The 14,358-nt window shown below is 38.9% G+C and overlaps 1 protein-coding gene across 1 annotated transcript; it reads left to right on the top strand.

Moving 5' to 3' along the window:
* Positions 1 to 8,142: 8,142 nt before the first annotated feature.
* On the top strand, positions 8,143 to 9,903 carry LOC148117207 (protein SET-like). The gene has a single exon (XM_087902701.1). It carries the CDS (start codon positions 8,398 to 8,400, stop codon positions 9,580 to 9,582), a length of 1,185 nt encoding a protein of 394 aa, XP_087758827.1. The 5' UTR covers positions 8,143 to 8,397; the 3' UTR covers positions 9,583 to 9,903.
* The last annotated feature ends 4,455 nt before the right edge of the window (positions 9,904 to 14,358 follow it).

Below are 14,358 nucleotides of genomic sequence, written 5' to 3'. Positions count from 1 at the left end.
AACAAAAACTTCCATATTACCTCTTGTCTAGTGGGTGGTGCTGATGCCAAGTCATGACTAGAACCACTGCAAAGGTGACGGAAAAAGGGTCCTGTTTCAGTGTCTGCCTTAGTATTTGTTAAAAACTAGGAAATATAAGTTGCTCAACAAAGAAAATGTAATTAAATCAATTCCATACACGGAACCAGAAACCCAGAATCCAGGGGTAGAAAAGAGCAACCCGAAAGCCGCGTATGCCTCCACGTGACCAAGTCGTTCTGATTCACGCCACTAAAGCACCACACTTACAAGGGAAATTTAAAAACAACTCAGAAAAGAGCAAACCAGTCAGGCAGAGACTGTCCCGAGTCTGTGGAGCTTGGGAGGCGTGGTGTTTAATTGAACAGCTGGTTCCACACACAGGGCACAGGCCACATCTGAGGGAGGGCTCGTGACTAGCCGAGCTGGCAACAAGAAGTTGAGTGGGGGGAAGGGGAGGTTCTACAACCAAACGTGGGGTGCCAGATGAAGTTGTAAGTCACAGACAATACCACACCAGTTTGGAATTATGATTAATAGAATGGTTATTTATTCAAAGGGGAAAAAACTTACAGATTAATGTCCCAGACAACAGCCCCTCCACGCTAACAGGAAAGGAGCCTAGAAGCCGGAAGTGGAGCTGGAAGCCAGAGAGGGAGAGGAGGACAACCGCTGTTTTTTTTAAAGAGAGAGAGAGACCACGCCCCAATGGGCTGATAACTCAGCGGCGATTGGCTGAAGGAGCAGAAGGAGCTCCCGCAGCAGTGGTCTATTTTTCTCTAAAAGTTAACATAGAATGAAATAGTTTAAATTTGTCTTCTTTGAACTAAAATGGAGAGATACCTTTGAAATGGAATAGGATGAACTGTCTTAATAAGATTTTTGTAGATATATTGTACCTATCAAGAATACAAAATGTGATATTGGAACATTCCCAAGAGTGTTTATTTTTCCACCCCTTTGCCAATGGAGAACTTAAAACAGAACAGGGCTAAGCAGTTTCCCAGTGTTCCATAGTAAATTTGTAGTTGCATTGGGATTAGAATCTAGGTCTTCAAACCTTGGGGACTTTTGCATTAGCCCACATCATGTACAGCACAGCAGTTTTGTTCACAAGATCCTCCTGATATGACACATGCCATCAGTCTTAGTTTATAACAGATGTTTAGATGGTGGAGCAGATGGTTTCTTCCCTTCATCCTCATAGCCACGAACTCCAGAAAGTCAGCTCATTTAAGATATGACACTCAGAGTTTTCTTTCTGCAGGGGTCCACTGTCCCTTCTGCTCATCTTCGTTGAGTACACATCTATATCGTTTTCAAGAATATACTGTTCTGTTTTTGAGGAAACTCCCTATTTCCTATACTTTTCTTTTACAAGTGTCTGTGTTGTCCTGACTCTTCATGTATTTTCAGAGAATAGTGTTATTAATTAGTGAGAGGAACACTGGCTTATAAAAATGGTTCTACCTTTCATTATGGTTGTTATTATTGTTGTATGTATTGTATGCATGTGTAGATAACAAACATATAGGCATGCTTACCTCTGCATGTGTGTGTACATGTAGGCCAGAGTTTGACATGAAGATGTCTTCCTTAATCATCTGAACACATCAGTTTTTTTAATTAACTAATTTATTTATTAAAAATTTCCACCTCCTCCCCTCCTCCCATTTCCTTCCCACTTCCCGCATTCCCACTCCCCCTCCCTCTTCAGTCCCAAGAATAGTCAGGGTTTCCTAACCTGTGGGAAGTCCAAGGTCCTCCCCTGTCCATCCAGGTCTAGGAAGGTGAGCATCCAAACAGACTAGGCTCCCACAAAGCCAGTCCATGCAGTAGAATCAAAAAGCAGTGCCACTGTCCTTGGCTTCTCAGTCAGCCCTCATTGTCAGCCACATTCAGAGAGTCCAGTTTGATCACATGCTCCATCAGTCCCAGTCCAGCTGGCCTTGGTGAGCTCCCATTAGATCAGTCCTACTGTCTCAGTGGGTGGACGCACCCTTCGCAGTCCTGACTTCCTTGATCATGTTCTCCCTTCTTCTGCTCCTCATTTGGACCTTGGGAGCTCAGTCCAGTGCACCAATGTGGGCCTCTATCTCTATCTCGATCCTTCGTGAGAGGAAGGTTCTATGGTGATATGCAAGATATTCATCAGTGTGGCTATATGACAAGGCCAGTTCAGCAACCCTCCCTCTGCTGCCCAAGGAACAAGCTGGGGACATCTTGGACACCTGGCAACCCCTCTAGAGTCAAGTATCTTACCAACCCTAAAATGGGACCCCTTGAGATATATACTTCCCTGCTTTCATATCCACACTTCCTTCATCCCAACCATCCCATTCTCCCAAGCTCTCCCCAATCCTCCCCTTCTCCCTTCTCTCTCCCCATCTCCCCTTACCACCACCCTACCCCCACCCACATGCTCCCAACTTTTGCCTGGGAATCAGGTTTACTTCCAATATCCAGAAGAATAACTATATGTTTTCTTTTGGGTTCACCTTCTTATTTAGATTTTTTAGGATCAAGAATTATAGGCTCAATGTCCTTTATTTATGACTAGAATCCAGTAATAAGTGAGTACATACCGTATTCATTTTTTGGGTCTGTGTTATCTCACTCAGTAAAGAGTTTTCTATTTCTATCCATTTGCATGCAAAATTCAAGATGTTGTTATTTTTGACCGCTGAGAAAAACTCTAAAGTGTAATGTGCCACACCTTTTTTTTTAATCCATTCTTCTATTGAGGGACACCTAGGTTGTTTCCAGGTTCTGGCTATTACAAATAGTGTTGTTATGAACATAGATGAAGAAATTCTTTTGTAGAATGATTGGGTATGTCTTGGGTATATTTCCAAGAGTAGAATTGCTGAGTGCTGAGGTAGGTTGACTCCCAGTTTTCTGAGAAACTGCCATACAGATTTCGAAAGTGGTTGCACAAGTTTACATTCCCCCCAACAATGGATGAGTGTTTCCCTTATTCCACATCCTCTCCAGCATAGGCTATCATTGGTGTTTTTGATTTTAGCTATTCTGACAGATGTAAAATGGTGTCTCAATGTTGTTTTGATTTGCATTTCCCTGATTGCTAACGAAATTGAACCTGACCTTAAGTGTCTTTTGGCCATTTGAACTTCTTCTGTTGAGAATTCTCTGTTCAGTTCAGTACCCCATTTTTTAAATTGGGTTAATTAGCATTTTAAAGTCTAGTTTTTTTGAGTTCTTTATATGTTTTGGAGATCAGACCTTTGTCTTATGTGGGGTTGGTGAAGATCTTCTCCCAATCAGTAGGTTGCCTTTTTGTCTTAATGACAGTGTCATTTGCTTTACAGAATCTTCTGTTTCAGGAGGTCCCATTTATTCATTGTTTCTCTTATTGACTGTGCTACTGGGGTTCTACATAGGAAGTAGTCCCCTGTACCTATGTGTTGTAAACTACTTCCCACTTTCTCTTCTGTCAGGTTCAGTGTGGTCAGATTAATATTGAGATCTTTAATCCATTTGGACTTGAGTTTTGTGCATGGTGATATATATGGATCTATTTTAATTCCTCTACAGGTTGACATCCAGTAATGCAATCACCATTTGTTTAAGATGCTTTCTTTCTTCCATTGTATAATTTTATCTCCTTTGTCGAAAATCAGGTGTTCATAGGTTTGTGGGTTAATATCCGGGTCTTCTATTCGATTCCTTTGGTCAACATCTCTGTTTTTGTGCCAAGCTGTTTTCATTACTGTAGCTCTGTAATAGAGTTTGAAGTCAGGGATGGTAATGCCTCCAGAAGTACTTTTATTGTATAGGATTGTTTTGGCTCTCCTGGGTTTTTTGTTTCTCCATATAAAGTTGATTATTGTTCTCTCAAGGTCTGTGAAGAATTTTGTTGGGATTTTGATGGGGATTGCATTGAATCTATAGATGTCTTTTGGTAGAATTGCCCTTTTTACTATATTGATCCTCCCAATCCAAGAACTTGGGAGATCCTTCCATTTTCTGGTATCCTCTTCAATTTCTTTCTTCAAAGCCTTAAAGTTCTTATCAAATAGATCTTTAACTTCCTTGGTTAGAGTCACCCCAAGATGCTTTATGCTGTTTGTGGCTATCATGAAAGTTGATGTCTCTCTGATTTCCCTCTCTGCTTCTTTTTTCTTTGTGTATAGGAGTGCAACTGATATTTTGGAGTTGATCTTGTATCCTGTCACGTTACTGAAGGTGTTTATCTGCTGTAGGAGTTAGATGCTGAAAAAGCATTTGACAAAATTCAATACCCCTTTTTGATAAAGGTCTTGCAGATATTAGGGATACAAGGTTCATTCCTCAATGTAATAAAAGCAATATATAGCAAGCCGACAGCTAACATTAAATTGAATGGAGAGAAACTCAAAGCCATTCCACCAAAATCAGGAACAAGACAAGGCTGTCCACTCTCTCCAAACCTCATCAATATAGTGCTTGAAGTTCTAGCAATAGCAATAAGACAATATAAGGAAATACAGGAGATTCGAATTAGAAAGGAAGAAGTCAAACTTTCATTATTTGCAGATGATATGATAGTGTAGATAAGCGACCCCAAAAACTCTACCAAACACATCAGTTTTTAAGATAAAATTTCCTACTGAAACTGGAATTTGCCATCTTGGTTGTGCTGTCTAGCCTGCAGGTTCCCAAAACTGGCCTGTCTCAGCTCTCACGTCCTACTTGATCTGAGGTTATAAGCATTTTGTTGCATGTGTGATGTGTACATGAGAGCTAAGCCTCTTAATACATGTTCTCCTTCTTGTGTAATAAGCACTTTGCTTGCTACTCCACCCCAATCATTCATTATGGCTTTTAATATAAAGAATGAACTGTAAAAAACTGCTTTCTGTGTTTGTGTCATGCTAAGAGGACTGATCCTGTTAGGTAGCATATGGGAAGACACGACTCACTACTCTAATGTACTTTGAACTTCATAAATAAAGAAAAAAAGCCATGCCAGCATGTTGTTGATCTGGTTCTGCTACTCATCACTTACATGTGACTCCCTGGATTACTTTCTCCAATCCCCCTTGTATTCTTTTCTTGTTTGTTTTTGAGACAGGGTTTCTCTGTGTAACAGTCCTAGCTGTTCTGGAACTAGCTCCTGTAGACCTAGCTGGCCTCAACCTCACAGAGATTCACCTTCCTATGCCTCCCAAATTCTGGGATTAAAGGCATGTGCCACAACCACATGGCCCCTTTGTATTGTTGCATGTCAGTTTTCCACATTTTTTCTTGTGTGGTTTTTAGTGACCTGATATTCATTTCTGTTCTTTCTATCAAACCAGCATAGCGAATCCTGTATGAGCTACATATATCTCTCTGTGCTTTCAGGTATACATGTTCATGCTTTTCTGCTTATTTGAAGATATTATGATTTATGACATTTATAAATCTAGAGTCATAGACGTATTTAACTTCTATAAGCTGTGTAACTCTAAGCAGGTCATTCTACCTGTTTGTCTCATGTAGATATGTAGGACTCCATAATTAGTATAAAAAATATCTCCTGGAGCAAGTTGTGTTGACAAACTAGGAAACTCAAAATTAGGAAAGAAAATAAAATAATACCTCCCTGGTGAGTTACTGATCCCAACAAGGACTGATAAAATCACCTTGCCTCAAAATGGTCAGTCTTGAGCTACTGAGCAGATAGGTTCATATGAACTTGTTCCATTTTAGAGATTTCCCAATGGGAAACTAATCTACTTTTCTTTCAATGCTATGGACAAAGTATTTCATTTGCATTTTAATATAAGCAATTGATGGAAATGATAGTCATTTTCCTTTGATCATAGCCAACGCCATTCAAAGTTTTAGAAATTGTTGTTACTACTAACAGCAGCAACAACAACAACAACAGAAATCTCTTTATATGATTTTAGTATACTTTCCTGTGTTGGGCTAAGTGGATATAATCTCAAAAAGGAGGCTTAGATCATAAACAAATTCTCATTTTCCTCTTGAGAATATCAAGAAGTCTTTCTTTGCCCTTTTGTCTTAAGTTATTGCAACATTTTTCTTTACAGCCAGCAACACACTTTGTTTCTACTTTCTTTTGTCCTAATATGTGATTGAGTTGCTTTCACTATCTGCTTATTTTTGTCTGAGGAGGTGCAGAATGGGAGAATGCTAATTCTCCTTGGATATAACCTTGAAGTTGGACCTGATATAGTTCTAGGAATTTTCCAATTACTTATTCCAGTGTTAATGTGTTTTCTGATCTCCTTGGGCTCTTCTGTGCTAACCAACTCTGGTTAGGAGATTGGATTTGGTGACCTCTAATTAAGTGAATACTATTGTACTTGGATTTGTAATTTGATCACTAACCAGTATCTGACCTCCTCTATCTTTGGTCATGAAGTCTCTCACCTTTGGTTATAGAGCTGCTTCTGAGATTATTCCAAATTAGAGATGCCGGTTTGAAATAATTGAAGAGATTAATTGGTTTTACACATCTCATCTTACATGTCTATTGCTTCAATTCCTTTTCAACATCTTAGAAACATCTCACTATAATGAAAGTGAAAGTAAGTTAAAATATTATTCCTTCTAAATATACAACCACCTAGAAATGTCCCCAGGTTTTTTTTCTTTTTTTGTGTCTGTGTGTTATTATTCCAGAACTTCACATAATTATTTGAGGTCACTGAATAAAGTTTTTACTTTCAAAACCTCTTTTAAAGTTCTCTATGACACATTGTTCTGCAGTAGAAATGTGAAAATCTATAACATTTTGTAGCCTGGGACAAAGTCTGGACAGATTTCCAACAATGTCTCCTCAGATCGGTCTGAGTCATACTGGAAATTACATCACAAATTTATTGTTTTTCTAATTGAATTAATAAAAGTCTGGTTAATATTCTACTCAAGGAATCTCAAATGTCACCATCATTGATTAATGTGCTCTAGAAGAGCACAAAGTTTTCTTCTTCTTTACTCCACAATGTTTAGTTAAGAAAGATAACATTTCCAGATACTTGCAATATCATAACAATTGGTAGCTGTTCTGATTTGAATATACAATGTCCTCCAAAGCTCATATTTTGAAAACTTGTTCTCAAGAGGGTGGAACTATTTTCAGAGGTTATGAAAACTTAGAATATAGAACAAAGAAGGAAGATGTAAGCCAGTAAATTGGCATTTCTCCTTTGGCAGCATGCAGAGTACCTTCTGATACCAAAGACTCTGTCCTGTAGGGTGAAGGCTCTATGTAGGCACCAGCTTGACTTTTTTATGTTCAATGAGTTGTGTATTTGTTGTCTTTAGTCATGGGGCCTTGATGTCAGTTTGTGGAGAGAAACCTATAGTTTTGGCATCAGTCTGAATTGTTTAGGTGTTTTCATGGGCTTATAACTCTATTAGATGTAACCTGATCCTCCTGGGACTGGAATCTTCTTTTGGTGATAAGAGATGACTAGTTGAGGCTCTGTCTTTCCCGTTATTTGGTGATTTCATTTAGATAACCCTCATTATGCAAGTATTTTAGAAAGTTTCTATTGTTTAGAGCTTCAACACTACCCCTCAAAAGACCCTTATTTAATTCCATCTTCATTCCCCTTCACATTTGATATTCTTCTTCTAGTTCCTTTACCCTTTCCTAGGGAGATTTATCGGTCCACCCTAGTCCTTTACTCTATACCTAATCCCTGTGATTCTGTGGATTATAGCTTGGTTATCATTGGTTTTTGCAGATAATCCATAAATAAGAAAATATATACCATATTTGTCTTTCTCTGTGTGGAATACCTTACTTAAGATGTTTTTCTCATTCTATAATTTGCATACAAATTTCATGATATCATTTCTTTAACAACTGAGCAATACTCCATTGTATAAATGTACCAAATTTAAAAATAAAATTCATTCTTCACCTAGATTGCTTGAAAGTTTTGGTTATGATTAATAAAGCAGTAATAAACATAGCTGAGCAAGTGTCTCAGAGGTAGCAGGAAGTATCTTTTGGGTATATGCTCAAGAATAATATAGTTAGCCCTCGCCGCGAAGGGGAGGAGGAGGAGGAGGAGGAGGTGGTGGTGGAGGAGGAGGAGGAGGCGGCTCGGGGCAATCGAGAAGCGAGCCGGAGCGCGGAGCGCGAGTCGGAGTCCAGCCGAGCCGCCGCCGCCTCCCCGCCTTCAGCGAGAGCCCCGGCCGGGGGCCCGCCACAACGCGCCCGGGCCTGCCTCGGCGTCAGGCCCCGCGGGCAGCGCCAGGCAGCCAAGGGGAGGGCGAGCAAGTGAGCGCCGGGAGGAGGCGGCCGGAGCGAGCGGGCGCCGCGCGTGTGGCGTGAGGGGAAGCCGCTGGCCGCCCCCTTCGCCGTCCCTTCGCTCCCCCTCCCCGCTCCCTGCCCCGACCGCGGAGGGCACCATGTCGGCGCCGACGGCCAAAGCCAGTAAAAAGGAGCTCAACTCCAACCACGACGGGGCCGACGAGACCTCAGAAAAAGAACAGCAAGAAGCAATTGAACACATTGACGAAGTACAAAATGAAATAGACAGACTTAATGAACAAGCCAGTGAGGAAATACTAAAAGTAGAACAAAAATATAACAAACTCCGCCAACCGTTTTTTCAGAAGAGGTCAGAATTGATCGCTAAAATCCCAAATTTTTGGGTAACCACATTTGTCAACCATCCACAAGTGTCTGCACTGCTTGGGGAGGAAGACGAAGAGGCTCTGCATTATTTAACCAGAGTTGAAGTAACAGAATTTGAAGACATTAAATCAGGTTACAGAATAGATTTTTATTTTGATGAAAACCCCTACTTCGAAAATAAAGTTCTCTCCAAAGAATTTCATCTGAATGAGAGTGGTGACCCATCCTCAAAGTCCACTGAAATCAAATGGAAATCTGGAAAGGATTTGACAAAACGCTCGAGTCAAACACAGAATAAGGCCAGCAGGAAGAGACAACACGAAGAGCCAGAGAGCTTCCTTACCTGGTTTACTGACCACTCTGATGCAGGTGCAGATGAGGTAGGAGAGGTCATCAAAGACGACATCTGGCCAAACCCTTTGCAGTACTATTTGGTTCCTGATATGGACGATGAAGAAGGAGAGGCAGAAGATGATGACGATGATGATGAAGAAGAAGAAGGCTTGGTAGATATTGATGAAGAAGGAGATGAAGGTGAAGAAGATGAAGATGAAGATGATGATGAAGGGGAAGAAGGCGAGGAGGATGAAGGCGAGGATGACTGGCACAGAAGACTGATGGATTCCGAACCTCTTTTTTATTTTCTTTTTATTTTTTTAAATTTCTCCAGTCCCTGGGAGCAAGTTGCAGTCATTTCCCTCCCTTCCCCAATTCCTCCTGTGCTCAGTCGCCCTGTTTTTGAGGTCTCACTTCTCAACACCATGGTTCTCAACTTATTTTGGGAATGTCTTGAGCAAAATACAATGAAAAGAATCTCCACTACTCTGTTCTACATTCATTTTTATCTTTTCTTGTCTCGAACTGTGGATTCAACACCACCACCACCACCGTGCTCTGTGGGAAAAAAGAAAAGCCCTCCAGCCCCTTTGGCTCTGCTGGAGGCTGGGGGGTGCTAGGTCCCTGTGTAGTAGTGCATAGAATTCTAGCTTTTTTCCTTTCTCTGTATATTGGGCTCAGAGATTACACTGTGTCTATGTGAATACAGACAGTTAGCATTTACCAACATGTATCTGTCTACTTTCTCTTGTTTAATAAAAAGAAAAAAAAGAAAAAAAGGGGGGTATAGAAGGTCAGCAAGGGTGGGTTTGAGGTGTCTTGGGGGGGTAAGTGGGCATTGTGACAACATGGCTTCTCCTTTGGCATGTTTAATTGTGATGTTTAACAGACATCCTTGCAGTTTAAGATGACACTTTTAAAATAAAATTCTCTCCTAACGATGACTCGAGCCCTACCACTCAATGGGAGAATCAGCAGAACCTGTAGGGGTTTATTTGGAGTTCACATTCTCTGTTGTAACTTTATTTTTATTTTTTTTATTTTAGTTTTTTGGTTTTCACTGGAAGGAAAAGATGCTCATTTTAAATGTTGAAGTGTACAAGTTGCTTTGTTACAATAAAACCAATGTGTACACAAAGAAAAAAAAAGAATAATATAGTTAGATTTTGAGGTAGGTCAATTCTCATCTTTCTCTGACTCTATAATACCAATTTCTATGGTTCATTTTAAGTTTGTACTCCCAACAGCAATCAATGGCTGTTATTTGACATTCTCAGCAGCATGAGCTGTCACTTTTCTTATTTATCTTAGCCATTTGATGGGTATAAGATGGAATCTCAAAGTAGTTTTAATTTCCATTTTCCTGATGACTAGAAGTGTTGAACATTTCTTTAAGTATTTCTCAGCCATTTGAATTTCTTCTTTTGTGAATCTGTAGAACTGATTTCCCTAGACACATTTTTCCCCTCATGTTTTGAATTCTGTTTGGCTATAAGTAGAAGGCATCTTCTCAACATACTCTCAGTGCCTGGATGTGCTAGCCAATTGGATCAGGCTAGTGACCATGAACTGTTACATTTGATACCATGAGACAAAATACATAATTCCTTCTTTTAAGTTATTTTGTGTGTTCTGGCAATAGTAATATAAAAATAACTAACACAGATGCAGTTCCCAAAATTGTCTTTCTACCAGTCCGAATTCATTGTCTTATTCTATTACCTGGAATATACAAATTTTTAGATTTTGTCAATGTCACACAGCCCACATAATGATGCTGTCATGCCCATGTTAATGCTCATGGAATTCATTATATATAGTTTTTCTAATGTTGCTTAAGGAATTTCTATTTCATTAGTCCATCAGCAACTTCTAATATATTGATTGACTTAGGAAATACTTCAGAGATTACACAAAGAAGTATGGGAATTGGTTTTTACAAGCCAGGTTGCTTTATTAGTAGCCTAATGCCCTGTAGAGTTTTCGCTCTGATCTTTTTAAATTTCCTTTTAAAAATGTTATTGCAGTTGGGTGTGGTGGCAAAGACCTTTAATTTCTGCCCTCCAGAGGCAGAAGTAGAAAGATCTCTGTGAATGCAAAGCAAGCCTGGCCTACATAATGAGTTTCACTATAGCAAGTTCTGCATAGGGAGACACAGTTAAAAATATCATTCCATATATTCATAATACATAGTATCTAGTTACATAAGGACAGTTAAAATCAAGTATATACACTGACAATATTCTGCCATGCCCTTTTATACTATATTCATTATTCATCTCTCTTTGTTCCTCTAGACAGTTTATCTTCTTCTTTCATGTTACATGCACATGCAAGTCATATGTATTTGATTTTATGGAGCTATATAAAATAGAAGAACAACATATAATAGAAAACATGCATTTGTCTTTCTTAGACTGACTCAATTTGCTTAATATAGTAATGATGATGCATGTGTTTTTCTAAAGGTGACATAATTTCATTGTTTTTTACAGCAGAAAAAATTTAGTTGTTAATATATGCTATATTTGTCTTAAGCTTTATAATTTCCACCTTTGTGTATGTAACAAGAAAGAGAAAACTTGAATGAGTCTTATATGCCATTTTATTTCCTCTATATTCACACATAGGTATGAGGTGGCCTTGAATCATAGGATCACAATTAACTTCTAGAGCCTGTTTGTTCCTTATTTCTTCTAGCATGGCTTACACAGATCTTCCCATGCTGTCTTTCATGTTTGGAATCTTCCTGCTTTTGAAGCTCTTTATTCCTTTAATACGTAACAGTCTCCTCATTTTCATAGCCATAACCATAGTCTGAATTTTAGTACTGCCTGCTAGGGACAGCTTTTTTAAACTTTAAAGTTTGTTTATGTCAGCTTTCAATGAATCTCATGAACCCTTGGTAGAACTTGTCAGAGAGGGTAACTATACCTTCCCTTTATTATGGTGAAGAGCAGAGCATAGGAAAGCTATCTGGAGAGGCAGAGCCTGTGTTGGATAAAAAGACATGTTTTCTTATAGCTTTTGCTGTTTTGGGGAAGTGTGTTTTTGGTTACTCAAATCTAGTTTTAATTTCATGAGTACCAATAGTGTTTGGGTGTCTGCTGAAAGACTTTAATCTTGGTGACACATTGAGAACAATTTTATCCATGTGGTATAATGTTAAACTAATAATCAATACAGGCCAATGAATAACTCTTTGCTAAGTGTCTTTAAAGTGATTACAAATATGAAAATGTTGTTTCTACCATATAATCCACCTGTATAAAAATGTAATATGGTAAAGGTAAGACAAGTTGTACACCTAAAAGATTAATACATCTTTCATGAAAAGAGATAATTTACATTCATATCACTCTGATACTTCACTCATACTAAGCAAATTAGCTACCATATGAAAATGATTATATTTTTTATTTGTAATATATTTTCATCATTTGAGAATTTCATGTATGCATATAATTTATTTTAATTAAATCGACCCCTACAACTAATCCACTATCTTAACCACAGCTTCTTTCTCCCAATTCTATGTGCTCTCAGGCTGCATGCCTATATATGAATATATAAGACTATCTACTGGAGTGTGAGTAGCCTCTCCGAAACTATATCCCTGAAGAAAACTGACTCTTCCTCCCCCAGTAACGATAAGCTGCCAGCAGCTAATCATCTAGGAGTGGAACTTTGTGAGTCCCTCTGTCATTCATAATGGGACTTTGCTTAGCTTTATCTTATACAGGTCTTGTGCATGCAGTAACAGCTGCTGTGAGTTCACGTGCACTAAAGCTCTGCAAGGTATGGCAAATATTCTGTCATTGTTTACTTATTGCCTCTGACTTTTATAATCTTTCTATTTCCTCTTCCATTATGATAGGAAGAAAGGGGGAGGGGCTATACGTGTCCCATTTAGAGCCAAGCACTCCACAGTCTCTTATTCTCTCCACATTGACCAGTCATGACTCTGTATTAATTTCCATCTATTAAAAACCAAGATGCTTCTCTGATGAGAATTGATATGTATACTAGACTATTTGTATAAATATCACAGTTTATTACTATACAGTTTATTACTTTAGAGAACAGTTTATTACTATGCGATTTTAGCAGATTAATATTGTTGGGTTTTTCCTTAGTGCTACGATCTAGAAAGACATGTGTTTTTGGCCCAATTAATCATATCAGACATGACTTTCATTTCATGGAACTGGCCTCCAATCCTATCAGAAAGTTATTGGTAACTTCCATAGCATATATACCCTTATTGCATTAGTAGGCACATCTTTTCAAGCCAATCATTATTAGAGCTGACAGCATTCACATCTTGGTAATATTACTAGTTGTATTTCTTTCCCAGCAATTTTCCCTCCTAGTGTTTTTTTTTCTCCCATCAATTTTCTGTACCATCAAACCAAGAAAATGTTAATGGAAGTCTCAGGTCAGTGCCAGCTTGATTTCTCTATTTCCTTATGACTCAAGTAAGTGGTGTCTTACCATTAAGTTGTAATTGGGTCATACCAATAAGTTCTGAGGGTACAAAAGAACAATAGCAATAGCCTATGATGTTTGGGGAAGAGGATGTCTATAGGGTCCCACTGCTCAACACCATGAAAAAGAAGGCAGACCACTTCTGGCACACCAGGCTTTTTATTTTATAGTTTATGATATTTGTATAGAGACATTATCCACTACTAGAAAGTAACATCATTTACATTCCTTTTACATATTTATGGATTTTAGAAACCTACTTTATTAGTAGGTTTCCATATGACTTTTTCAAAAAGTCTTTGTATTACTTATCCTTCACTCTATCCTCCTGTACCCTCTCTATAATAGTTTCTACCCTGACCTCCCATTTCCTATCCAATTTAATGTTTTCAGTTCCATTAATTTTCCTTTCCAGGTGAGGGAGAATTGTCTGTATTCTGTCAATCATGTTTTAAATAAACACTGATTGGCTAGGCAGGAAGTATAGGTGGGTCAACCAGACAGGAAGTAGAGGCAGGACGGTGAGAATAGGAGTATTATGGGAAGCAGGATGCTCCCTCCGCAGTTCTGCTCAGATCATCGAAGAAGCAACATGAGAGCTGCCTTGCTGAGAAAGGTACTGAGCCATGTGGCTAACATAGATTAGAATAATGGGTAAATATAAACTACAAGAGCTAATAGCCTGAACTAATGGGCCAATCAGTTTTATAACTTATGAAGATCTCTGTGTGATTTTCTTTGGGGCTTGCTGGTTGTGGGGTACCAGGCTGGACATAAACCCCAATGAGCAGCCCCTCATGTTACACTTTCCCTCTTGTAATATATGCTTTCTATAACCTTTCCTTTGAAACCCTTCCCTACCCCATAACCATTAGTCTCTTAATAGTTTCATGGTTTCTATGGATCCT

The sequence above is a fragment of the Myodes glareolus genome, chromosome X, assembly GCF_982192425.1.
Source record: "Myodes glareolus chromosome X, mMyoGla1.1, whole genome shotgun sequence".
In the NCBI taxonomy this organism is placed as follows: Eukaryota; Metazoa; Chordata; class Mammalia; order Rodentia; family Cricetidae; genus Myodes; species Myodes glareolus.
Note: the sequence above shows the minus strand (reverse complement) of the source record. Positions and strands in the feature narration are given on the sequence as shown.

Excerpts from the sequence above, each read along its gene's own strand:
- LOC148117207 (XM_087902701.1), top strand. The coding sequence starts at position 8,398 with ATGTCGGCGCCGACGGCCAAAGCCAGTAAAAAGGAGCTCAACTCCAAC.